General features: G+C 41.1%; 1 protein-coding gene across 14 annotated transcripts in view; it reads right to left on the minus strand.

The window, feature by feature from the left end:
• Positions 1-2,690: 2,690 nt before the first annotated feature.
• The window catches only part of PLCB4 (phospholipase C beta 4), a 414,002-nt gene continuing 389,349 nt past the window's right edge, over positions 2,691-27,343 (minus strand). For 13 of the 14 annotated variants that reach the window (XM_027623038.1, XM_027623041.1, XM_027623045.1 and 10 more), the window contains 8 exons: positions 20,514-20,629; positions 19,121-19,196; positions 17,163-17,338; positions 14,569-14,670; positions 9,804-9,861; positions 9,353-9,439; positions 6,311-6,347; positions 2,691-4,218 (listed from right to left, as the gene is read on the minus strand). In XM_027623038.1, the coding sequence (XP_027478839.1) occupies positions 4,130-4,218; positions 6,311-6,347; positions 9,353-9,439; positions 9,804-9,861; positions 14,569-14,670; positions 17,163-17,338; positions 19,121-19,196; positions 20,514-20,629 (741 nt within the window). In that variant the 3' untranslated portion in view covers positions 2,691-4,129. Of the gene's footprint in view, positions 4,219-6,310; positions 6,348-9,352; positions 9,440-9,803; positions 9,862-14,568; positions 14,671-17,162; positions 17,339-19,120; positions 19,197-20,513; positions 20,630-27,343 lie in introns of those variants that run through there. The other variant, XR_003524780.1, reaches the window with a different exon arrangement.

Here is a 27,343-nt window from a genome sequence, read left to right on the forward strand (position 1 = left end):
ATCAAAAACTAATGATGTAGGGGTGTCTGGGTGGCTCAGTTGGTTAAGCGACTGCCTTCGGCTCAGGTCATGATCCTGGAGTCCCTGGGTCGAGTCCCGCATCGGGCTCTCTGCTCGGCAGGGAGTCTGCTTCTCCCTCTGACCCTCCCCCCATCTCATGTGCTTTCTCTCTCATTCTCTCTCAAATAAATAAAATCTTAAAAAAAAAAACTAATGATGTAATGTATGGTGATTAACATAACAATAAAAATTATATAAAAAAAACCTCATGACATTAGGCCCCTCTGGTTTTAAAAGTTAAATGTTATGGGGATTTGTCTTCTCTGAGGGCTCCCATGCCTGGGTAATAGGGTCTGCCTCTCTACACCTGTGGTATCCCTCCCTCTCACGGACTGTCCCATGGGGGTCTTTTTAGCTCCCGACTGCACCTCTGCTCTTCCAACCCTCTTTGATGGGGACTTTTCTCTGCGTTTAACTGTGAATAGTCTCTTCTGCCAATCTTTGGGTCATTTTCTGGGTTATTTACACTAATGTGGGTGTTATCTAGTTGTATCCATGGGATGAGGTAAGCTTAAGATCTTTCTACTCTACCGTCTTCCCTGGAAGTCCAATTTCTTTTCTTTTTAATTGCTTTTGAAGGAAGCTCACTACTAAATTACAGTCCCAATTGCAGAAGTGTTCTTTGCTTTAGGTTTTCTGATATAATATTTCTCTTGTATCCTGTCTTTAATACTTGCCTTCCTCCCCCAACTCCCATCAACCCTCAAGTCTTGGGATTTGATTAGCTTGTACAATATTTTTGAAATACTATTTCACGGATTCCAAGAAACATTTTTCACATTTTAACATCTCTGGAATTGAGGTGTCTTACAATCACAGGGTGATGTGTCCTCGTTTAATTGGCAGCCTGTTTTCTTTGTGGTATATAAAATGATGGTGATGTTATAATCAATGGTGTCTTAGATCTGATGAACTATGATACTTCCCAATGGGTTCCCCAATTTTGGCAACCTTTTTCCCCCCATGAAGCTTTTTATCCTCCCAAAAGGGAAGAATAATCTGCTTAGGAAGAAGGAATACAGTCTTGTATGGGCATTCCAGTCAGGCAGGAATAGGCAGTTCCATAACCTTTCTGGGCTGAGGAGAAAGAGAAAGAATTGAGACTCAAGCGTCCTGACTCCCAGGTTGAACAGAAAGTGCTGCTGGGTGGGAGAAGCAAGATGTAGTATAAACCCAGATAGGCCTGGGGCCTCATATAAAACAGGCTTGCTTTTTGCTTCTCGGGGCATTGCTCTAACAAACTGCAAGCCTCCTGGAGAAACCTCATGACGTTGGAACATGGAGCTAGTAGCTGACAAATGGGCAAAGGAGGTACTTAAATGAATGGACTGGAGTTAGCACTTCTAGTTCTCCCACAGCCCACGAAGATCCAGAAGTTCCTGCATCTCCCAGAAGAATGCTAAAATAAACTGAGTCCAGGGTGAACACTTGACTGAGCAAAGACCTTGAGCCACTGGGATGGAAGGACCCAATTTGCAGGGCTGTAGCACAGGGCAGTTAGGACTGTCCAGCAGTGGGGAGACCAGATACTCCTCCCCACTGCTGTCTGGAGAAAGAAGCAAGGAGTCCTGAATGGGGCTGGGACTCTAAGGGGGGATTTGACTTTTCAGTAACTGAAAATGCCTCGGAAATAACATATTTTTAAGCTGGAAAAGACTGAATTATTTTAATTGGCAAGCTTTTGTTTCCTTCATAAGCAAGAATGCAGAATTTGAGTGCAATCTGAACTTAAAATTGAAAGTAAAACATCATCTTGTTGAACATCTGAGCTGTGTGTACATTTAATCCCACTACAGTGGAATCTTTTGGGGCGGGGGTAGGATATCTTAAATACTGGAAGTAGTCTGGGTTAAAGAAAAAACTGGCTCTGGATATAGTACTGGAATATTTATGGTGGCGTAAAAGGTGTAAAAGGATGAAGAGGCAGAGAAGAGATCAGAACAATGGGAAAACCGGGAGTACCTCTCAGAAGCAAAGGAAGAAGGAGGCAATTGATGAATTCAGTGTAGTGCCACAGAATGTTGAGCTGAGCTCTTGTTAGAAGTCCTTTGATTTGATGAGCCATTCGAAATTCTTGAGAATGGGCCATCCCAATGTGGTACTATTTAAGAAAAAATTTTTTTAAAGATTTTATTTTGAGAGAGAGCAAGCGAGTTGAGTTGGGGGAAGGGCCGAGGGAGAGAGAGAATCTCAAGCAGAACCAACACTGAGTGGAGCCCAAAGTAGGGCTCAATCTTCTGACCCTGAGATCATGACCTGAGCAAAAACCAAGAGTGAGATGCTTAACGATTGAGCCACGTAGGCACCCCAGTATGGTGCTATTTTAATAGCCATAGTTTTCCATGGGATGTTAGTGCTGAAAGATACATAGTCTAACCCCATTGTCTTGCAGATAAGCAAATAGGGAACTAGAGAAATTTCACAGAAACCAGTTCAAATGATAAATATGAGGAAAAAAACCAAATATACTACCTTTGGGAGTCAACCAGAATCAGCCTGTTTTGTGTCATTTGGGGGGAAAATGTATTGGGGCATGAAGAAGCCTCCTCTGGAAATAATGAAGAGATCATTTATGAAGAAGGCAAAAAGTCTGCTGGAACGCATACATGAGGACAGGTGTTAAATGTGTTTTAATTTTTTATTAGAGAAGTTGGAAGTTTAATTTCAATATTGACGGTAACATAATTTTCTCTGCTTTGTTCAGAGGAACACACAGAATCAATTTGTACAAGCATATACAATTCAGTTGGTGTTTTGTGTCCTAAAATCAGTCATCTGATTAGCTCTAGACTACCGTTTCCATGCGCTCTTCCCGGCTTTGGTGGCATGGCTCGGTTCCCCGCAGAGTACTTTTTCATGCACTGTCTGCAACACAACTACAGCGGGCTTAAAGACCATGCAGATAAACACTGTAGCAAATTGTTTTGATATTGAACAGACGTAAAAAGGTTATTTCCTGATATGAAATTCTGAAAATCTGCATAAATATTTTTGTGTAAAATTAAATTAGTTATGTATTTTTTTGAAACTAGAACTTGAAGTATCAAGAATGCCCACATAATTCATATACACATATATATAGACTTTTTCATTATGCTTAAAGTCTTGATAGTCAAATTATATTCTGTGCCATACATTTATTTAGCCAGTGTTTATTTGGCATTAGATTAACTGTGTGTGTACGGATTAGTCCTAATGGGTGCTTGTGTATCATGCAAACATAGTTCTAGTATTCCTGTTGACTAACCTTGTCATGTGGCAATACTTAGATGATTTTGCTCTATAACAGTGTGAATTAGGAGTATAAATACTTTATACATGTCACATTTACAAACGTTTGCCAATAACCACTTCACAATCTTTATGGTGTAATAGTGTATTAGAATGTCTGGAATCGGCAGAAGCAATTCCTATAAAGCAATATCAGATGTAAACTGTCTCACGTGTGCCTAACAAAGTTCTCCCTCGAGCACTGATGAGTTTTGGCACAGGTACACTGTTCTAATTTTTTTTTTACTCTAATAATTTCCACAACTTTTACAGGAAATTAGCTTCTTATGGCATGGCAGAGACATGGCACTTACTGATGAGGTAACTTAGATGTACAAAAATCCTGCAAAATTATTTGTCTAGCAGATTGCCACTTCTGATGAATTTGTGGACAGAGTTTGTTTTTTTTTCCCCTAGTGCATGCACTTGCTATTGAATCACTAATGCACTATTTTTGCTGCAGCTCAAACATGTCCTAAATGCATCACAGAGAGGAGTTGTTTACACCAAGCTCATTCACTTGTGATGGTATTTTATAGCAAACATGTTTAAGTTGTAATATCAAGGGTTAAACTCTGCCTCACTGGGACAGTAATTTTGGTGGATTCGGAGCTACTTTTGGTTGGCCAAAGAAACCCAATACTCAAAATGCTACATAGACATATATAAGTTGCTGTGGGTTCAGGTGTAACATCTTGTCTGTACATAAAGGAAACCCAAAAGGCAACAGGCCGTCTTGCATGACATCTGGGTTGGGAAGGTTGGGGGTGATCTTTTGATGCTGGGAGGTGTTGCTGCCTCAGTTTGCATTTTGCAGATTCATACTACTGTTGCTGGTCTGCGGTCCATCTCGGCTTCCAACTTCCCCATCTGCTGCATCTCCTTCGCCTGCAACATGAGAAATGAAGCCTTACAATGTTGAAATCCTCTCCTAAAGGCATGTAGCCACCGCAGACTCTCTTCTTCCATAAATCTGATGCTATCACTCTATCCTCGCTCTACAAAGTGAGGTCCAGGGACTATCTGCATCAGTACTGCCTGGGACCCTGTGAGAAATGCACAATCTTGGACTCTACCCCAGACCTACGGGATCAGAATGTGCATTTTCGCAAGATCCCAAAGACATTTTTTATGCACATTAAAGACTGTGGAGGACTAGTTCTACAGCGTGCCAGGAAAACCATCTGAAAAGAGGCTAAGGCAGTCGCTCAATATTTAGACTACGTCACGTCAAACCATTTGGTTTCTACAGATGGACATTTTGCCTTGACTATAATTGGAACTTTTAGCCAAAGTGTTGCTTAGGTACAATACTTTCCCCCTAATAGCCTGAAATTTAATTAATTCCCTAAGAATCTGACTGATGGAGAAGTTTAGGTGGGAGCGGATCACGTTGGTTTGGCTGGAGTACCTTGCAAATAGAACATTACAGGAATATGTAGGGTTCCTAGAATCCTATTGTCCAAAAATTCTCCCTACTGGCCCTCGCTTATTTGGGGTAGTTTTTTATAGGCTTCATGAAATTGAGTTCACCATGGCTTAAGACTGTCACTAAGACAACCAGGTGGTTTGGGAGGTAGAAAGGAATCGAGGGCGAGGAAGATTCTGGTGACACATCAACTCGCTTATTTCAACATTTACTTTCCAACTGGTTTCTGGATGCTTGGGCCCAACCCAATGCATGTATCTTTTGAAGGAAAAATAAAGCATCCCTTTCCTCTTTTTGTGACCTACCACTTTGAAATAAAGGCCATTTAAGAATGGAAATGTGGGCATATAAAGATAATACTGAGAGGAGGACTCTGAAGTGCTCTTATATTCTTCTTCATGTCTGTTTAGGTATTCCAACTCGATGGAAGGTCAGTAGGGGGGTTGGGTCAAATCCGAAGATCATCCTACGAGCATCTAGATGTCCCCAAAACTAGTTTGACCCATGGACATACAGTAATTCTCTTATTTTTATATTGTGGCTTTAAATTCCCTTTTGGTGAAGATGGGTGTAATAATAACTACGAATTTTATCTTTCTGCTCAAATATGGGATGGATGGTTCCCTCTACCTAGTTTTCGATGCCTGAAATATACTAATACTCTGAGAGAGAAATGAGAAATGGAGAAAAATATACAAACATGAAACTATGACACAAACGGTATTCATAAGAGATGACAGTGAAACAGTATCAGCGCCAGAAATTAAATACTTTTATGTTCCATAAATAGCAATAAAAGATACCCTATGCTTCTCCCCACTTAGCATTTAAAGACCATATTGAACATATGCCATTACAGGGCTGCTATTAGAGCGAGGTTCTCAGATGAGCAGGGTGACCATTCATTCCCATTTGCCAGGGACAGTTCCAGTTTATGCCCGTAGTCCTGGCGAGTATGAACCTTTCACTCTCAAAACGATCCTGGTTCAGATAATAAATTATATGGTCACCTTACTTATGAGAGTTGATAAGGGTCCTTGGCAGACCAGATCTAGCAGAAAGCATGACAGGAGTCACTGTATAATGACACTGCATAATGTTTCTGCACGCAGACCATAACTGTCATTAAAAAGCACCAATGAACTTTTAGTAGGGTGCTTTAACAATTAATTGCAGTCCTATTAATGCTTGTCAAAAAGCTGACTTTGTGACCCAGTCTTAGCTGTGGTCGGTCCAAATGACAGTCATATATCACTGTTCTTGATGCCTGGGTATATCTTCATTAGCATGACTTGAGTTTTCTAGGTCTGCTATAGGAACCGTTGGCTAAGACTCATAATAATTCAGAAATAATTCTCTAAAGATTTTGGGCATTTCTGTTTGAATATTACCTCAGAAATCCAAGCATGAAATAATCAAGCTTTCAAATCCAAACCCTTGAGATACTAATTAGTTATGACCAGATGTGAATCATAAATGGAGAGTGCACCAAGCATACTAACAGAGCTGAGAAGGAAAGCAATGTCTTGCTTATCAGAGTTTCGGGCCTACCTTGTGTTTGGGACACTGCATGGCAGGATTTCAATAGCTGTTTGTACAAAAATAGTAATGTCAAAATTGAGTCATACATATAAAACAAAGAAAATGAATACTGAATAAATGAGTACTTGAAAAATGAATGCAAAACCATATAGAGAAAAGCAAAAAGCTAAGAATAAAACATGTATACGCCCATCAGTGACAAACTTCCCCCACCAGGTTGATCTCAACAGAAAAAAACCAAAACAAAAAACAAAAGAAACAAAGCAAGCAACCAATGCCTAGGAGCCCAGACTGTGTTCTCCTGCAGGGATGAGGAGGCAACCCTCCCTTTAGCAAGTACCCTCACTTCTCTTTATTAAATGATAGGATTGATGGACAAAAATCAACTTTTAAAGCTTGGGTATGATAGTAATGGAGCTGTTAATGTTGAAATGGTACATGTCAGGACAGATGACATACTTGTGGCTGGGAGGTCTATGGGAAAATTTAGTAGAAAACCGATCCCCAACCTTTGGAGTTTTAAATGAAGCACTGAATGACCAAGTAGGCAAGACCAGTAGGTGGCTTAAAAAAAGAGCACATGAGGTTAGGATCCAGAATCAGGGCCAAATTGTATTAAAACTTGAGTTGTTTCTGCTAGTTCCCCTCAATGCTGGTCTAGCTAATTAAGTAGCTCCTTGGGGGGATGGGCTGAGCTTCTGGGAGTAGGGTCACAAGGAAGCAGTAGGAAGCCTTAAAGAGATATTATGGATGAATGTTAAAATTATCTTGGCTTAGAAACAGAATAGTCTTTGGGTTTAACGAGGGTTTGGGAAACTGTTACACAAATTTAGGACTGTCCGGAAATAGGAAACTTTTCTGCCAGTGAAATGTTTAATTTGTTACGAAGGGAGCTCTCCTTCCTGATTCCAGACCTTGCCTATGATGACGGAAGAAATAGAGTCACTCTATCTTTTGCACCTATGCCTGCTTCAGTGTCGTGACACACATAACTCACAGCTCTCTGACCTCTAAGTTCCAAACAAAACAAAACCGTACTAGAAAGATCTGGGACTGAATTTGTTATTGAACAGCCCATGTTTTTGTAAAGCAGGGCTTAACACAGAAATTCAAGTCCAAATTCTACCTCTGCCAGAAGCATCAATATGATATTGTGAGTTTCTTTTCATTGAATCTCATTAAATCTTCATCAAATCTCAAGCCTCCTCATGATCTGTGCTTTCCTGAGCTTCTGTAACTTGAAGGATCAGCTGTGGGTGGTGGACGTTGCTTATGATGTATTGAAATGCATTACATGAATTTTTGGAACAAAAAGCCACTATCCTCCCAAATATGCTCAATCAGTCTAGTTATCACTAATCCAATATATTTTAATGGAAGAACTCTGGTGTGGTTTGAATTCTCCATGTGTTAGGATAAAAGCTCAAAGTGATTTTTTTATTATGCACTTGGGCTCCGAAATAAAAAAAAAAGAGTAGGTAAGTGTATTCTCTAGCTCTGATATTCACAACTATTGTAGTAATGAGTAATTTTTAGCACATTTACATTCTTTAGCCAAACTTGTTGCCAAGCAACACAGTAATTTCTAAGTCGTTTCTTAATTTAGTTAACTGAAACATAACTGTGCCTTACCTTCACTGTGCCTTCTTCTGAGAGGCATCCTTACCCCACCCAGCCCTGAATCACTGAAGTGGATCCTAATGTTTTAGAGACGGTGGCTTTACCTTTATTCCTACTCCCATTATGCCCATGGGAACACTTTCTGGGAAGTGCTTTAAGAGCAAAAACATAAGCTAGGTATCCTGTACCAGAACGTGATGTATCTATGAGATGGTCAAATGAATTGGACCCACAGGACAATAAGCATTTATTGTCCCCCTTGAGGATCTGTGGACTGTTCATGAATAGAAGCATTTAGCTGAAAAGGAAATGTGAAACGTAACTCAGAAGTATGCTGATGAATAAAACTTTGGTCTATTGAAAAGTAACAAATCTGAAACCGGAAGTTGGATTTGTTACCCAACTGCAATACAAAAAAGAAGATTTTATGGTTCTGTTTTACTTTCTCAAAGATACATTTTAGTGTAATTCCAACTGAAGTGTTTTTCAACAGAAGCCATTTACTCTGAGAAATATACCTTCGATAGGATTGCTTTATAGATAGAGGAAATAGGAAAGAACAATGTAGTACAAGTACCTATTTCATCAAACCCTCTTCATAGTTTCTAGATGGAAGTAGATTATCTAGATATAAAAACTTCTAAACCAGCTATACCTAAAAACTGAGATTTGAGACAGACTGAAATTTAACCTGCTCTGCAGGGTCATTTTGCCTTGTAAGTTAGGGGTATGGCCAGCAGTTGAAATAACTGGATGGCCAATGGACTGTGTAGCCCATTTGGGAAAGAGCCCACCTGTACTGTCCTTCAGGTAAACATACAGAGATCTTGCTGTTGCTATGTAACAGCTGATGGCTAACTCAAGAGGTGGATTTTGGATAACTATTGGTGTTGACTTCTTAGTGTTTTGTCTTGCTGGGAAAAAACACCAAGAGCATGGTATCCACTCGTGTTCAGTGGTTTGTAGAGTTTTGCCAGCTCCTTTCTGGGGGTCCCGCTTGGAAGCCCTGAGATGGTTTTGTAACTTCACTTTTAGACTGAGGTTGAAAGAGATGGTTTCTCTCATTTGCTTTTAAACATAGCAAATGTTTAAAGTTGCTCGCCCCTAGGTTGCAAATTCTAAAGCTCTAAATGAAAATGGAGAAATAATTTGTAACCTTCGTTTTCTCTTCTCAGGGACATCGTTCTTAGAATCATCACCATCTATTCAAATGATGACTTTGGGTCCCCCTCCCCCTGCCCCATGGCTACATTCCTCTCCCACTTACAAAAAGAATTCTGTCTTGTTTGATGAAATGGGGAAAATACAGTAAAAGGAATCATATTTTTACTAGCACCTTTCCACACCACTGCTTGGGCTATCACTGCAGGCAGGTCATCTGCCTCCCAAAGCGGGCTGGCTATGTCTTTTCATGCCTTTTAGGTAAGATACCTGCTCATTCTGTTTCTCTAGGAACTCTAGGTGTTCAAGCTGGACTTTTTTCAATTGATCCATTTCTTTGGACTGCTTCATTGCAAGCTGTAAAAAAGAAAAATTCTGATAAACTTTGGGTTGTAATCTGAAAACTTATGGATGAGGTACGGCTGTTAAGTTTACAGTTTAAACCCATAATTATTACTGGGAAGATCTTCCCTGTGAAAATCTTCTCAGAACATAATAGAGTATTTATGCGCAATCAAAGCTTGGCTTCCTTTTCCATATAAAATGGTGCCAAGTTAATATCGTTAAGATTTAAGTGATAGATTAGCTCTCAGGGAGCAGACAAGAGAAGCTAGAATGTTTAATGTACAGAAAAATCAAATTAAGCAAATTAGCCAGAAGAGGTCTGATATCGAAGCATGAGTTATTGTATACAGTGCCAAGAAAATTACAAAATACTTACTCTTTTTCTTTCTTCCAGAAACTTTTTGGTGTTGCTGCTATTTAACTCCCTGACTCGCCTAAAAGTAATAGGTACAAGTAACAGTTGGCATGACATTGAATAGAATTAACATAATATTACATAAGAAAGCGTTATATTCTATTTAATTCTCTGGATGGGATTATCACTTTACCTAATTTTTGTGGAATTTTCAAAGACATAATGTACAGAGAGAGAAATACAAACTTCTTTGTACCCATCACTCAGATTAGTCAGTATTAATGTTATGCCCTGCTTGTCTCATATTTTTAAAGGAAACAAAGTGTTACAGATATAATGAAAGCCCCTTTTGTATTTTTCCTGATTCCACGCCCCTCCTTTCTTTCTCTCCAAACATAACCCCTATTTTGAGTTGGGTGTGGACCTTACCATCCATGTTTTAATATTTTTATTTCATATGGATGTATCCATTTGTAATATATACAAATGCTTGTCAAATTTCCAGGTGCCTACAAATCAAATGGAGATACTGTCAAAAACACAGATTGCTGGGTCCACCCCGAGAGGGTCTGATTCAGTGGGTCTGGAGTGGGGCATGAGACTCTGCATTTCTAACAAGTGCCCAAGTGATGCAGCTGGTCTCTATTGCTCTGTGTGTTTTCCAAATTTACCTAAATGGTAACCTATTCTGGGTTTCTTCCTATAACTTATTACTTAGCCTAGTTTCTAGAGCTACAACTGTGTTTCAAACTCTTCCATTACTTTCAACTGTTGTATGGATTTTTTCAAACATTTATGAAGAGAATACAATATTTCCAGTTGCCAATAATGACAGATAGGTTGTTTCCAAACAATGCTCCAATGATCTAGTGCTTAGGGTCCCATAATGCTTGACACACTATCTGCTGACTCAATAAATGTAGGGCATATCTTCTTGTGCACACGAGCAAGGATTTCTCTAAGGTATATGCCTAGATTTGCAGGTTGGTGGGGAATGAACAGCTTCATCTTTACTCCAAAGCACTTGTCCTTATTTGCATTCACAACCAGGGTTTGAACACTACCTTTTCTTCAGGTCTTTGTGCACTCTTGGTACCCTAAGACATTGACTTTTGTGTCAATTAGTTTTATGAAGTGGCATCATTACCAGTGAGGCTGGAGTGCTTTTCATGACTGAATAGACCTCTAACTGATTGAATTTCTCTAACAGCTATGGGTCTATTCAGGTTTTCTTCTTCCTTTTCAGTTTTGGATATTAATATTTTTCTAGGCAATTGTCCATTCCGTTTAAGTGTTCAAACTCACTGGTCGTATTCTTTATGTAGTCTTCATTTTCAAAAATATTGATTAGATCTGCAGTCATTTCTCCTTTTTATCCCTAATATTACTAACCTGTGTTCTTTTGCTTCTTGAGCAGTCTTGCTGGAGGTTCACTGATTTTATTTTTTCAAATAATAAGCTTTTGTTTTTGTGGATATGCTCCATTGCTTTTTGTTTTCTACTTCAGAACTTTTTGCTTTTTTATTTCTCCCCATCCGAGATCTTTGGGTTCACTCTGTATTTCTAATTTTATACTCTCTTGGGTGTTTAACTCAGTAGTTTGCATTTTAAAAAGTATATACACCTAGGGGCACGTGCGTGGCTCAGTCAGTTGAGCGTCCAACTCTCAATTTCAGCTAAGGTCAGGATCTCAAAGTTGTGAGATCGAGCCCTGCATTGGGCTCCACACTGGGCATGGAGCCTGCTTAACATTCTCTCTCTCCCTCTGCCCCTCCACACCCCACTTGCACTCTCTCTCTCTAAAAAAAAAAAAGAAGGTAGCTAACGTGATATTTAGGGTGAGAATTACAAACTTTTTTAAGGTGAAAACATTTAAGATTTAAGATCTACTCTCTTAGCAACTTTCAAGTATATAATATAGTACTGTTAACTATAGTCACCATTCTCAATATTAGATCTCTGGAAGTTAGTCCTCTTATAACTGGAAGTCTGTCCCCTTTAACATTTTCCCTTTTCTGCACTCCCTTAACTCCTGAAACCCACCATTTTACTCTGTTTCTAAATGAAATCATACATTATTTGTCTTTCTCTGGCTTATTTCACTTAGCATTATGCCCTCAAGTTCCATCGATGTCATAGATGCCAAGCTTTCCTTTTTTAATGGCTGGATAATATTCCACTGTGTGTGTATGCAGACATAAAATGATATTTTCTTTATCCATTCATCCATTTATGGGCACTAAGGTTATTTCCATGTCTTGGTTAGTTGAATAATGCTGCAATGAACATGGGGGTGCAGATATTGCTTTGGTATAGTGATTTCATTTCCTTCAGATAGATACCCAGAAGTGGGGTTGTAAGATTATATGGTATTTCTATTTTTAATTTTTGAAGGAACCTCCGTATTGTTTTTTTATAGTGGCTGCACCAATTTACATGGCCCCAACAAAGCAGCAAGGTCCTCTTTTCTCTACATCCTCACCAACACTTGTTCCATTTCTTGTATTTTTGATAAACAGCCATTCTAACAGTTATGAGGTTTTATTTCATTGTGGTTTTGATTTGCATCTCCCTGATGATTAGGGATCTTGAACATTTTTCATGTGCCTGTTGGCCATTTGTATGTTTTCTTCAGAAAAATGTCTACTTAGGTCCTCTGCCCATTTTAAAATCAGATTGTTTTGTTGTTACTGAGTTGTATGAGTTTCTTATACTTATTTGGCTATTAATCCCTGATAAATGGTTTACAAATATTTTCTCCCATTCTGTAGGTTGCCTCTTCATTTTGCTGATTGTTTCTTTTGCTATGTGCTATATGCTATTTGCTATAGAACTACCTTCTATACATGGATAGACAGTACTTGCATGGTGGTTGTTTTAAATATTGCATAATCTCTGTTGAAATGTCCTCTTTGACTCGGGAATAAAAGTGTCAGCCTCTATATGTCTTTCTAAGCTGTCTGATTATAACTTTTAAAATTTTATTTCTCGGTACTTTAAGTGGACACACATACACAATGTGTTTAGAAGGTAACCATTTTACACACAGAAATTATTTTAAAAACCAGCCATTTGTAGACGTTTTAGAACCACCTACCACTGGAGACAAAGTCAAAACAAAACAAAGTTTTTATCAGTAACTTAGAGTTCAAGATAATTTGACCTCAACTGGGCTGAAGTCCACTTTGTAACATACTTGAAAAAAATGATAAAGAGCTGTTTAATGATTAACACATTTATCCTACTGAATTCTGTATTTTACTTCAGGGAATCTAAAATAGTTCAAACTGATGAGGTTTTATCATGGCTGGAATATTTTACGTTTGTGAGCAAAAGAAGATAATGTCATTTCCACATATATAAGGCCTTTAAACACAGTTCCTTGAGAATAAATAAACAAGAGCCACGACAGGATGGTGCAAAGAAGTATTGATTCAATTGAGTAATAATTTCCCTAGATGCTCCATGTTGACTGGGAAATTTCTTGGCCAACATTTTAAAAAGTCAATTCATTTCCAAGTCCAATTACTGTGGAATTCCGTATCCTATTGATGACCCATTCCCAACTGTACTTAATTCAACAACACTTCTGCATGAAAATGCACTGGATGGTATTATCCTTCATATTTTATCATATTTCATGTTTAACATCTTTATTAATAATTGAGTTGTGCTTTAAAAAAAAAATCAGTGAAATTGAGGTAGTTGGATGGCAGTTCTCACCATGTTCAAAACAAAGAGGCAACATCAGGTATCCAATAAGCTTCCATAAGAGACCACGTAGACAGGGAGACCGTGAAACACAGGTGCTTTCCTTTGCATCTGCAAAGTTCTCCAACAGCTCAGCCTATAGGTAAGCAAGAGCTGAGTGTCTTGAAGCCCTCAACACGCTCATGTCTCAGTCCCAAGAGCTAATCTTCACTTGGCTATATATTTTAGGATCACTGAGAATCAAGTGCTCTCAACTCCCTCTCTTGGGTAACACGACTCCTGATGTCCTCTCAAATCCCCTTTACCGCCTTTGCCTAAAGGGCTTGCACCTGGAACCTCCTCTGGAGATAACACACACCTTCCCCTAGCCCCAGGTGGCAAATGGCTGACCAACAGAGAAGTACAAAAGCTAGATGCCCTTGGTTCAAAGAGGTCGGTGGTGCAGCTTATCCTCCAGAGCTTGCGATCAGGCTGAAGAGGGACTGTAGCTGAGACCAATAAATCTTTGCTCAGTCACTGCCTTGAACCCTTCCTGCTTCCCCTATTCCTCTTCTCTGAAGATCCCTTCCTCAGTAAATCACATGCACCCAAGTTCCTGTCTTGGTCTCCGTTTCTTAAAAACCCAACCTAAGAAAAGGTCAAACCAAAAAACCTGGGGACTTTTGAGATGATCCCTGGGGTCAGGGACAGCACCAAGCAAATCAAAGAAAGAGGACTGCCTTCCTACAGGCTACTAGTCAGAACCATCCCATCCAGAATGGGCCCATACCTGAGCAGGTGAGATACTTGCAGGATGACCCAGTGGAATGTGGGAAGGATATTTTACCCTATTTTGTGCCATTTGGTTTGTGGATGAGCACACATATACTGAACGTACATTTATTTTACTGGTGGTAGTGAACAATCAGAAGACAAGTGTTCTAGAGCAACAACAATAAATCTTCATAGCGGTAACAGCAGAATTCATAGCCAACACTCACAGGGATTTTGAGTAGTGTGTGTATACACACAGAAACATGGTGTTTATGCCTCCCAGCCAATGCTCCATCCCCACAGTGAGCACTCTCAGGCTTACCTTTCCCGTTCTGCTTTGTTCTTGATAGATTTATCTTGGCTGATGGCTTTGCTGTTTTCCATAGAAATCTTAGCCTGGTGTGCTCGCATTTCCTTGCTTTCCCTAAATATTAAAAGTAAACAAATGGGGGTTGGGGGGATGGGGAGTTAGTGTTTAGTGGGTACAAAGTTTCAATGGGGGAAGATAAAAAACGTCCTGGAGATGGATGGTGGTGCTGGCTACACAACAGTGTGAGTGTACTGACAGCCACACACTTTTAAAAATGGTTAAAATGGGGGCGCCTGGGCGGCTCAGTCAAGCGTCTGCCTTAGGCTCAGGTCATGATCCCAGGGTCCTGGGCTCGAGTCCTGCGTCGGGCTCCCTGCTCAGCGGAGAGCCTGCTTCTCCTTCTCCCTCTGCTGCTCCTTCTCTCTCTCTCACTCGCTGTCAAATCTTTAAAAAGTGGTTAAAATGGCAAATTTTATGTTATGGATATTTATAATGGAAAAATAAATTCTACATATAACAGAAGTAGGTTTTCTCCCCCCACTATTGAGCTCATTGAGTTATTTTGTATCCTGCGAAAAGGAGGCAAAAAGCCCCAATCCATGAGAAGCAGAGGTGGGTCACCTACTAGGGAAGTGACCGTGATGAACTGGGATGAAGAGGCATTACGTTTGTCCATAAAAACATAAAGATCTTCCAGCTTTGCCCTACATTTCTTGGGGTCAGATGGCCTGGAGGAGAGAGAGAGAGGATGTTCTGACCCTCACAAGTGACCTTCACGTTTTATGACAGCTCATGGGAATGAAGGGAACTGAGTAGTTTCAGATAAGCATGGGTTTTAGGGGAAAAAAGGGAATGTTTACATTAGGCCCCTGGATCCCTGCGTGTGCTGGAATGTCTGTGTGCTCATGAGAAAGACTCATAGGTTATTTACTTGTACATTAAAGGTATACATTTTAGAGCACTGAAATGAGTATTAGCAAAGAATTTTTTCTGGAACCTATAGAGGTCTCCTTGAAACCCTGCCTGGAAATGAGTGACCAAGGAGTCAGGTATACTAATATTCTAAGTGGTATCTGCACCATATCAAAAGAGATGGACAACACTGAGCCCACAGAGGTAGGAATATGCATAGAAACTCCTGGACCCAAGAAAATGGCTCTCAAGTTGTTCCTTCAGTTAGTGTTAGTCAACTGACCATTACTTCATTCATTCATTCCGCAAACACTGCTGAATGACCGAATGTGGCTGACCAGTCTTAAGAGGGCAAGATTTTTTTTTAACCAAGGGTTGTTATCGTGAGGCAGACACACAACCACAGGGTGCTTGAGAAAAAGCCCAAATGCTGTTGTTACTTGGAAAAATGCCCTGGCCGTGCACTTATTTTTTAAGCTAAACTAGTAATTAGATTATGCTCTCTTCAGATAACTTCCTAAGCAATGCAAGAATTAGTTTACTTTTTTTTTTTCCTTTTGAACAATGTTTACTGTTGAGGGCTTTTTTCTTTATTCAATGACAAGAAAGAGGAGAGAGGAGCACCTCGTCCTGTGAAGTATCTTTGGGGAAGGAGGGATGATTACAATCTGGTACTGCGGTAGCGGTCAAAGACAGAGTGGTGAGCAGACCTTTTTGTGTACTGAATTAAGAGCATCTTGAAGGGCAAAAAAGAAAAGATCACTCCTAATCCTATACAACTTCATAGAATACTTTAGAATGGACAGGGTACAGACCACTGACCTCCAGCAAACTTAGCACGGTCTACCTCATTTCGTTGCCTTGAATGAGAATTGGGCAACAATGGCAAGACGCTTCACGTTCTTACAGCTGGATCGATCCATCACTCCAAAACCGGGCTGGGAATTCATGAACGCGCCCAGATAATTTATGCAGTTAGCATTTAAACACTTTTTTTGTTTGCTTTGTTTGTACAATGCTTCAATTTTCTACTCTTTTGTGTATATCAATAGACCGTAACAGTGGCATATCCGAGGCATGGCGAGCAAGCTGTAAAGGCTGTGATAAAAGGATGTAATTGACATCGACACTCTTCTGCTGGGGGCGGGGGGGGGGGGGCAGGGGAGTCTAGCTCATCATTTGCAGAATTTTAAATGTAATATTCAATTCATCAACCGATACTTCTTTGCTGTTTCTTGATTAGGCCTATCTTTCTAAAATTTCTAGAAGTCCTAATCATGTAAAGAAGGATCTCACCACATTTAGCCACTGAGTGATCAGAGCCAATCTGATCGAGGAGCTTAACTGGTTGGTCTTTGTCTCCTTCTGTGTCCTCTCTCCTAAGAGGCTCCAGGCCGTTTTCCAAAGCCAAGCGTTGGCCCTAACACTCCCTGGAAGCCTCCATGTGAAGCTACTAGAGAGACAGCAGAGTTCCTTCGGGCTGTGCTTTTTGGTATACATCGTATACTATTTGTAATTCAACTTCATTTTTCATGTGAGTGTTAAGACCTTGCCAACACTTGAAAGCACTTCGATGGCAGAGGCCATTGCTTATAGTTCATGTTGCTCACCTCAACCGTATGACGTGATACACGTAACAGCTCAGTGTTATTACAAAATTAGGAGTTCTCTCTGGAGAAGGTGCACTTGCCTACCTGTCATGGGACAGTTTCAGCTGCTGGGTTTGCTGCTCATGGGCATTGATCAGTAGCTTTCTCAGGAGCTCACACTGCTGGCTGAGGTGCAGGTCCCGGATTTCTTGCTCCTCAGCACTGTGGGTGTTGATCATTTCTGACCACTCCTTTGTGTGCTGGGCCACTATCTCTTTGACCTGTGTAGGGGAAAATGGGATGGTGCCACTTGGAATTCTCACAGATCAGGTTTGAACTGAAAACAGTCTCTGTCGTGCATTTAAAATCCCACCCACCAATTTAGCTGGTGAATCAGTAGACACTCCAACTGCAAAAAATATGTACTAATCCAGGGGACTCAGGAAGTCCTAGCTTCTTAAAATAATCAATTGCTTTGGTTATAAATTTTCAGCCATGCCCTATGATTCCACTGCTTAACTTGTCCATGTTTCCTTTTGTCTGGACTCTGGGCTCCTTATGGATTCTCTCAGCTTCTCCTAATCTCCTCATGCTTTTCCTGCTTCACATCCACACGGCCGCAGGTCTGAATGGAGAAGGCCTAGGTTCTCTTTATCGCTGGATTAGGACTCATTGTGTCAACCGTACCAGACGTTGGGGTAGAAAGTCTTCCCTCCCTATATCCATGCTCTTTGCAATGTGGTTTTGTACCTTTCCTCATCAAGATCTAGTGTCCATTTCTCCACCTCCTTAAAACTGGCCACCCTTGGGATTTGTTTTAGCCACGAGACAGTAGCAAATGTGGTGCAAGCAGTAGTTTGGAAACTGCTCCCTCTTGCTGTCTGGAATCCCAAGGCTGCCTTGGGACAGAGCCTATGCTAGCCTGCTGGAGGATGAGAGGTCATACAGGAAAAAGCAATCAGCTGCCAGCCACCGACCGGGGTATCTCAGTACAGCCATCGATCCCGGCTAATGGCAGACACACGAGTGAGCCCTAATCACAATCCCAAGAACTATCCAACTGAGTATAGCCCAAATTCTGACCCACTCAATTGTAAGGTAATAACTGGGAGGTGTCTTAAGTCACTAGATTTTGACCCGGTGTGCTGTGCAGCAAACTGATATCATGGCCAAGATTTCTACTTTCCTATCTGTGCAAAGCTTCTAGAAGTCATGGCATGGTGCACAGACATTAATTCTCAAACATTCCAGTTAAGAAGAGAGAGACTGAAGAACAACTCTCAAAGACACATGGCTTCCTGCCTATGTAACTTCACATGATGGACACAAAATACATAGCACCGAGGAGAACCTCCATTTGAACCATGTGGCTCACCCATGTAGGCAGCAGGGCCACGGGGCAGATGACAGAACTGTGTGGAGACACAGGGAGGCTGGCTGGTTTGACCAAAAGCTAGAGTTGGGAGTTTTAAGAGTACCACCCCTCCTCTGTAACTATTACTGCTAGAAGAATTCTTTGCATTATTGACTAGAACTTAGTGCTCAGTTCCCCAAAAGCCCACAAACTAATAAATCTCCCAAGTTCCTATTTTCTTATGTTTTGGGGGAAATATGAGTAATTGGGCTCATCTCCTAGAATGTCAGCTCTTGATTTTTTTCCCCATCCTAAACTTCCACAGCAAAGTTAGAATGGAATAAGTATCAAAGAGTTACTAACAACCCTCAGGTTGGGTGGGTTTTTGTTCTATGTTTAATGTTACTTCTCTAGAGAAGCATGTTCTGTATTTTATATAGTATTTGTCCTGTTTCACTTGATGCCCCAGAGGCAGGAGGCAGGCAGCATAGACAGACTGTATGCATATTTCTACAGATGAAGGAAAAGATGTTCCAGGAAATGGCCCTTCCCAAAGCCAGTGAGTCTGGAACAAATGGGAATGACGATATCTCTTGACTTCCCAGACCAGCCCCAGGTTAGTTATTTCTGATTTATGTTAGGTAAGGCATCTAAAAAATTACAAAGTATCTTCTGCAAGTTCCTGCTGTAAAAATAGGCATTTTCTTACCTTAGATTTGTGATCTGATGTCAGTGTCTGAATTTTAATTTCGGTTTCTTTTTTCATTTCGAGACAATTACTTCCCCTGAAAATGGAAAATCATAAACATGTGCCAGATGTTAGATATCTTCCCATTCCCATGGGCCCTTGCTCCAAAGCTTTCTAATGAAGACAATTTGTTCATCAAACACGGGACATCATGGCTCATTGGGCAACATCAGTATTTCTAGTAATAGATGTACACCTTACAAAACATCCACATCGTGATTACTCAATTCAACCACTACACAAAGAGACACTTCACATCTAACAATGATTTCATTGTGAAGGGTCTGTTGTCAGAGTTTCCATTTTGGTTCCTGCTTTTCTTGAGGCTAATTTTTCATTTATTCAATAAAATACTATTGGAGATAATAACTAGAAAATAGGTCCTCAGCTTGGAAGTGAATTTTTAAATTCTTTCTGGTTATAAAGCCAGATTTTTGTCTTTTACACATGCCAGCAAGGCAGAAAATAACATTTCTTGGCATCACAGGGCAATTTTTGCTTCTTATTCCATTGTGACTAGGAAATACATATGAGGCAATTTCCCAGCAACCATTACTGCTTATTTCAGTGATAATTTTTCCCTTTTGGAATATCTGTAGCATTGCTGAAACCAGAACAGGTCCCGAGCTTCTGTCTTCAGCATATACGCTCTGATGTATTATGGCCTAAGTGAGAATGCTTCATTATCTTATTGAGAACGTCTCTGAGAAAAGCATTATTCTAAAAATGCTAGACTCTCATCAAATCTATTTGACTCTCATCAAATCTTATTACTTCTCAACCGCTGGCACCGAGGATGCTCTCCCTTTAGTCTGTTACTTGGAGAGCTTGTGGCATCACAGAAACATCCCCCTGGCTTAATTCTAGACAAAAATCTTTTATAGTAAATGCACTGATAGGGTTTATTTAACGGTTTTATCTGTTGGCATTAGCTAAAGATTCTTCAAATATTAAAAATCGAGATTGCATTTTTTTTTCCTGAGTGCATCAAACTTATTTATTTTCTGGCTATGAAAAAGGATTTCTGTAATTTCAAAAGTTCCCAACTTTAGCTTGTCCTTCCTTCTCCCCCACCCCCCCATTCACCTTAAAGATACCCAAGTGGAAAACACATGAGGGACATAGTTACGGTGTCATCAACCAATGGCTGTCCAACTGGAATAAAGCTCCTCTTTTCTACTTCAGTCCCTGCCTTCAGTTGAATGAGTCTCTTATTTTCCAGGAAAAAATTTTAATGGAATGAAAACACAGTCAAGACTAAGTTCTGCCTTGACCTAAGCAGTTAAATGAACTGTGGGGGAAGACAAAATATAAAAAGGCAAAAAGCTTTCAGAATGAAATAAAGAGCCATTACCCCTTCTTCTTCATCGCCTTCTCTAGGATTTTCTCATGCGTTGACTTCTCTTTGTCATACTGTGCCACAATTTTGTCAACTTGTGTGCAGTGCAACTTCTGCATCGTGCTGTGCTCCTGAATGAGAAAAATCTGCCGTCACAAGTTGGGCTCTTCCAGGGTGGCTGACAAACTTTGCCTATGTTTGGCTGGCACGATTCTCAACAGCTTTCCCAGAACCAAGGTTTGGAAATTGAGGAGTAACCAATTCTGAGAAGTGGAAGGACTTCCAATCTCCCGCCCAACACAAGAGTTTCTTGTACAGGGGTATCCCCAATAAGGGAGTGTCTAGCCTCAGCCTAAAGAACATGCCCACCTCAAAAGGCATCCCTGCACACTACTGGGCAGCACCGATCATCCCAAAGTCCTCTCTTCTACACATACATGTTCTCCACAGAACTTCTACCCACTGGTCTTTGTTCTGTTGGAGACAACTAATTACTCCACAGCCCCTACCACACAGTGGTTCTCAACTAGGTAAGTTCAGCTACCATAGTTTCCCTCTTTCACATGCTAAGTATAACTATTCACATGTGACATGGTTTCTAAACACCCAGCACGTTTTTGGAAGGTCTTAAATACTATCGCTAAACAGTGAGAATTGCCAGTGGGATTGTCACTGTCAGCTGACTTCAAATCCCCATCATGCCTTTAGAAGTCGCGGAGCAGGGTGGTGCTGGGTGGGGAGATTCTCAGGACAGGAAACCGACAATGGGGACAACAGAGTGGTCCAAGGTGACGCTATACGGCTGTGGATTTGGGGTCAGGGAATCATGTGGAACAGTATCTTGCTTAATTTGTGGTTGGAAGGCCTCATAAGTCTAGCCACATTCCCAGTATGTGTGCACTTTGTGTTATAAACACATTTCAGCCAGGGCTTTTGCAATGTGGTAGATTGGGTTAAAGGCATGGGTTCTTTAGGCTTAAATCCTGGGGCAACTCATCTAGCCTCTCAATCTGTTCATCTTTGTAACTGGGAGAGCGATACCTAGTTCACAAGGTTGTTAGGACTAAAAGTAAATATAATAATCATATTTCAAATGCCTGCTACACCTTATTCAAAATATAGTAACATGTTCATATTATTCAATATCCATGATAACATACAGAGAGTGACTTGGGATAAGGGAGAGCAAGCAGAATGATTAAATCAATAAACCTTCCCTCCACACTGAATCAACTGCCTCAGGAATCAACACGTTAACATCTCCTTATTTGAATGGATTTAACTACTCTTGTATTGTGTGGACAACAACGAGCCTACTAAAATGTCCTAATAATAGTCTTCCTTCCAAGATTTAAAGGCATCACGCCTGCCCAGCCCAAGTGTTAATTTTCCTGGGCAAATAAATAAGGGACTCTATGCAAGTGCAGATTCAAACAGATTAGAATAATCTTTCTTGTGTAATCTTTCTGCTTTCCTGTTTCTTGCAAGTATTGGAGGGAGGGTGGAGAAGATTGTTCTTTAAATAGCCTAGTGCAGCACAAGAAAAGGAGAGGATTTGAGGCTTGGAAGTACACTGACAGACTATTTCTTAAGGAAACCTTATGGTGAATCTTATTAACCCAATTAGAGATGAGGAATGAGGCTGTTTGTGACGAAAGGCATTCACAATAGATTCCAGTAGGTAAGATATTCTCTATGAAGGCAGGGCAAGTCTTTGTTCAGAGGTACATGACGCAAAACTTGGTTCAGAGCAGGTGCTCATTAAATATTTGTTGTACAAATGAAAAAATAGCAAGGGAAAACAGCAGGAGCACTTGGATTCTGGTCTTAGCTCAGTCAATAATTAGCCAAGTGGGGCCTTGTGAAACTTATATAAATCTTTCCAGCCCTCACCTTCTTTCTTAGAAAACTGAACAAGATCCATTTGCCCAACCTCATTCATGGGTTGTTTATGAGCTGCAAAGTTACTGAACGTATGCAGGAATAATATGGAAAATTAGGGGGTACCTAGGTGGCTCCATCAGTTAAGCATCTGCCTTCAGCTCAGGTCATGATCCCGGGGTCCTGGGATGGAGCCCTGCATCAGGCTCCCTGCTCAGTGGGGAGTGTGCTTCTCCCTCTCCCTCTGCCCCTCTCCCTGCTTGTGCTCTCTCTCAAATGAATAAATCTTTAAAAAAAATATGGAAAATTAGAAGTACACTGAATCGAAATGATTACTGTTAATACAAATAACAAAGTTGGTCTTGAAAAAGTATCTCTGTGTTTCTCTACATGCTCAGAATGATTCCTGTGTGGTAGGAAGTGGTCACTGAAGTGTTTTAGGATAATTTGGTTTCCAGACACCACTTCTCCATTCACGAAGGAACGGGCTCCTAATTATGTGATGGTGGTGAAGCCTCAGCTTCCTGGAGCATAAAACAGAGGAGCCAGGAAACGGTCTCTCCGTCCATTTTAACTCAGAAAAAGCCTATCATTGGTTCTATTCTTTGGTCCTTAATTAAATCATGAGACACTACTGAAGAGGCATACCTTTTTTTTCATTCATTTAGGTCAAGAGTACCAAAATTAGATGTGTTGACCGAAAAGGCGATCTTAGTTGGGATATTTTTGGGGAGAATACATATACAGTCTTTAGCAGAATTTATAGGTTTCTTACTAGAGTTAAGAGTAAATTCAGCTTCTTTTGGGACAGACTTCTGCTGCAATTCATTCTTGTGACTGATGTGGCGTGGGCGTGAATGATGTGGGCGTGAATGACTGCACCACAGATATTGCTGAAAAATTGGAGTAAGGCACGTTTGCTCAGCATGCAACTCTGAGGTCACCAGTAAGCTGCCTCTGTGGGTGGCTGCTGTCTCTCTTCCTAACAGAGTTATGGGTCTGGCACTGAGGTCTTACTATTAATTATAATTGATGAGTTTAACAGCAGTCTTGATGTTATCAGCTAAATTGTTTGCATAGCAAAGAACAAATTTTCCATCAGTAGCTTTACTGAAATGCCAAATATTGGTCAGTTTCTCAGGCATTTCACTGGACTCATCTGATGGTGATGCTGCAAACCGGTGGCCCCAGGGATGCATCCAGCCTACAAATGTAAGATTTCTCCCTCCTCTCCATGGTGTTTTGAGAGAAGACTGAACTAGTGACTAATATTTAAAGATCTGGAAGTTCATATAAGATTTCAGATTTTATGAATCCCCTTTCGAGAATGAAGCTGGCCCATGGACTCTCAAGGCAGCAGTGGTGGGAAGCTAAGTCTGATTTGCCTTTTGGATGGGAATGAATGCTCTTCTGCTCTCTCTAACCAACTTCTTTCATTTACTTATTTAGTCCCTGTAGGCATTTAAATTGTAACTGTTCTTCTAACATGTTATTGGGGATACTTACCCAACTTTGGGTTTTATTTGCTCTAGGGATTTGACCACATCAGACAATTGAAAAGTATGCCCATTTCTTACTGAATGAAAGTCCAGTTCTGGATTCCAATGAGTCATGCATTAGGGGAGATTACTGTTGCTTAGTTCTGCTTTTGCTCTCTCTCATCTAATGGACACTTGAAAGCCATTCCCCCTAGTTTCCATTTCAGATTAGAGAGGTGGTTCTAGAAAGTGAGAGACACACAGGAGTCTGATTGCCAGCTGCCCTCACAGGGTCAAAAGCAATGGCCAATGACCACTGCCAACTGCCAAATTCTAGGTATGTTAACTCACAGCCCAGTCTCACTGGGGGCTGACATGGTCATTATCCCTGACTTTTCTGCTTGGTATCCTAAAAGCAGCTCACACACCTATTTCTGTGTACCTCTTGCAGAGGGCAGATCCTCGTACACAATTCCTCCTCATCCTGTAGCTAACCAAGGTTGAAAAGATGATTTCTTTGGCATAATACATCTGTGTCTTAAGCCACTGGGATTTAGCTCTTGGATTCTCTGCTTCCCTGTAGGTCTAAGCAGTGGCATTACTTACCTAGGCTGATGTGTAAGAGCTGTGAGTGCCCTACAATCATAATATGGACTGAGTAGGAGTCTCTGCTCTCAGCTTCCAACTGCCAAGGTGGATGCTTGGATGCTGTGGTTGGGAGGATACAGCATGGGCCAGGTTTCCTTCTCAGTAGGTTACTTTATAACCGAAGGCCTTAGGGTGGCAAATCTTAGCCCCATCCTAGGGTTGTAAGGTGTTGTTTCACAGAAAGGCTGGGGGTATTTATTCTCATTATTGCTTGACAACAGGTCAAAATCTGTTTTTGTAAGGAGGCCTCAGCCTCAGCTTGCAGGAAATTACGGGGACTTCCACTAAAGGGTCAAGGGACGTAATAGAGTACCAAGTAATATTGCTAAAGAAACAGTTCTCAAAATGTAATGTGTGCAGGAGAGGTGCTTAAATTTATTTCCTAGACCTCTTGTTGAAGATTATCATTATGTCTCAGATGAAAGAATATGCATTTTTTTTTTACAAAGCCTCCACCTCTTGGTCCAAGGATCCTATGTTGAAAAAACAGTCCCAAAGGAAGCCAAGATATCTGTGTTCTCATAGAATCACGACTGGTTTTAAAAGCCTTTAACTAAGACCATCAAGAAGATGTGAGAAAGAAAAATCAATGTGGGAAAACTCAGAGGTAATGCAGTCAAGTGGTTAGGAGCATGAATTTCACTACTGGATATTTACCCAAAGAAAACACTAATTCCAAAAGATATATGGATCTTTGTAGTTACAACAGCCAAGATGTGGAAGCACCGCAGGTGTCCCCTGATAGACATATGGATAGGAAGTTGCGGTGTGTGTATATGTACAATCACACGCATATATAAAATGGAATATTATGCAGCCATAAAAAAGGATGAGAGCATCCCATTTGCAACAACATGGATGGATGCAGAGGGTATTATGGTAAGTGAAGTAACTCAGAGAAAGACAAATACCAAATGATTCCACTCATATGTGGGACCTAAAAAAACCAAAGCCACATGAAGAAACAAACAAAAAGCAGAATCAGATGTATAAATACAGACTGATGGTTCCAGAGGAGAAGGGAGTTGGCGGGTGGGCAAAACGAGAGAAGGTGACTGGGAGATACAGGCTTCCAGTTGTGGAATGAACAGGTCACAGGAATAAAAAGTACAGCATAGCTAGATTTCATCTGGTCTCAGGAATTCAGCTGAATAGGGATCAAACCATTCTGAACACCTACGAACTCAACAGGAGATCGAAGAGGAGAGTAGTAACAACTCTCTGAACAGAGAAGTGACCACTTACGGGAAGGTAGGACGTGCAGAGAAGTGAATCCGAGGCGATATTCGGGAGGATAGATGGCGGGGGAGGGGGCCTCCGCCGGCCACTTCTGGCAAGTGATAGAGCCGCGGAGCACAAAATCGGACCTTTTAGAAGTCGGCTCCGCTGAGGGACGTCGCTGCAGTGGCTAAGCGGGGAGTGGAACCCTTGCAGGACAGTGCAGTCTCAGGACCCTCGGGGTCACAGAAAGACCGGGGGTGCCTGAGTGCGGCAGAGCTCCCAGGTATCGGAGCGGGGAAGCCGGCTGCAGAGACGGAGGCGAGGCGCCGGCTCTCAGCTCGCGGTTGCCATAAACTGTGATCCGCGGCCCAGTCGGGTCACTGCTCCTCCAGCAGGGACCCAACAAACGGCAGAGCTGGGGAGACTCCCCTTCCTCCTCCGGGAGGAGCGGCGTGGGAGTGCACCGCAGGGATCTGCTGGGTTTGGAGACTCCACACGGGGTCGGGTGCCAGAGACAGAAACGCTCGGTCACAGGCCGGGTGAGCACGGAGTGCGGCCGGAGACCGGGGAGACAGGAGTGACTGCTTTTCTCTGGGGGTGCACTGAGGAGCGGAGCCCCGAGTTCTCAGGTCCTCCGGGTGGAGATTGGGAGGCCACCATTTTCGCCCTGATCCTCCAAAGCTGTACCGCAAGCTCGCAGGGAACAAAAGCTCCTGAGAGCAAACCCCAGCAGCTTGCTTAGCCCAGACTCACAAGGGCGGGGCAATTGCGCCTCCGGCAAAGACACTTGGAAACCATGGCAACAGGCCCCTCCCCCAGAAGATCAGCACAAACAGCCAGCAAGCCAAGACCAAGTTTACCGATCAAGGAGAACGGGAGAACTCCAGCGCTAGGGGAATACTGCACATAGAATTCATGGCTTTTTTTTTACCATGATTCATTAGTTCATCAAAGTTAATTTTCTTTAACTGTTTTTTTTTTAATTTTTCTTTTTCCCGTTTTCAACCAACATCTTATCAATCCCTTTTTAAAAAAAAATTTATTTTTCATTTTTAGAGTCATATTTTATCCCTTCATAGTAGTTACCCTTATTTTTGGCATATATATATATATATATATATATAAGTTGTTCTCTCTTTAAAATTTTGAGATACAGTTTCATCTAACAGATCAAAATATACCCTAAATCACTAGTGTATGGCTTTGTTCTAGTCTCCTGCCTGATCACATTCTCTCCCTTTCAAACAACTTATCAATTCCTTTTATAAAATCTTTTATAATTTTCATCTTTAGTCATCTTCTATCCCTTCATTGTATCAATCCTTATTTTGTACATATGTCTTTCTTCCTTTAAAATTTTAGGAGGCACTTTTCTCTAACAGACCAAAATATGCCCAAAATCTAGTGTGTGGCACTGATCTATGCACTAGCCTGATCATATTTGATCATATTCTGCCTTTTCTGTATTGTTCTGTTTTTGTTTTTATCTTTTTTTCTTCTCTTTCTTTTTCTTTCTTGTCCCCTGGTTTCAGGTCTTTTCTGATATGTATACATATCCCATTTGCTGGGGACGTGGTTAACCTGTTAGCATTTTGTTCTCTCATTCATCTATTCTCC

The sequence above is a fragment of the Zalophus californianus genome, chromosome 8 (assembly GCF_009762305.2).
Source record: "Zalophus californianus isolate mZalCal1 chromosome 8, mZalCal1.pri.v2, whole genome shotgun sequence".
Lineage (NCBI taxonomy): Eukaryota > Metazoa > Chordata > Mammalia > Carnivora > Otariidae > Zalophus > Zalophus californianus.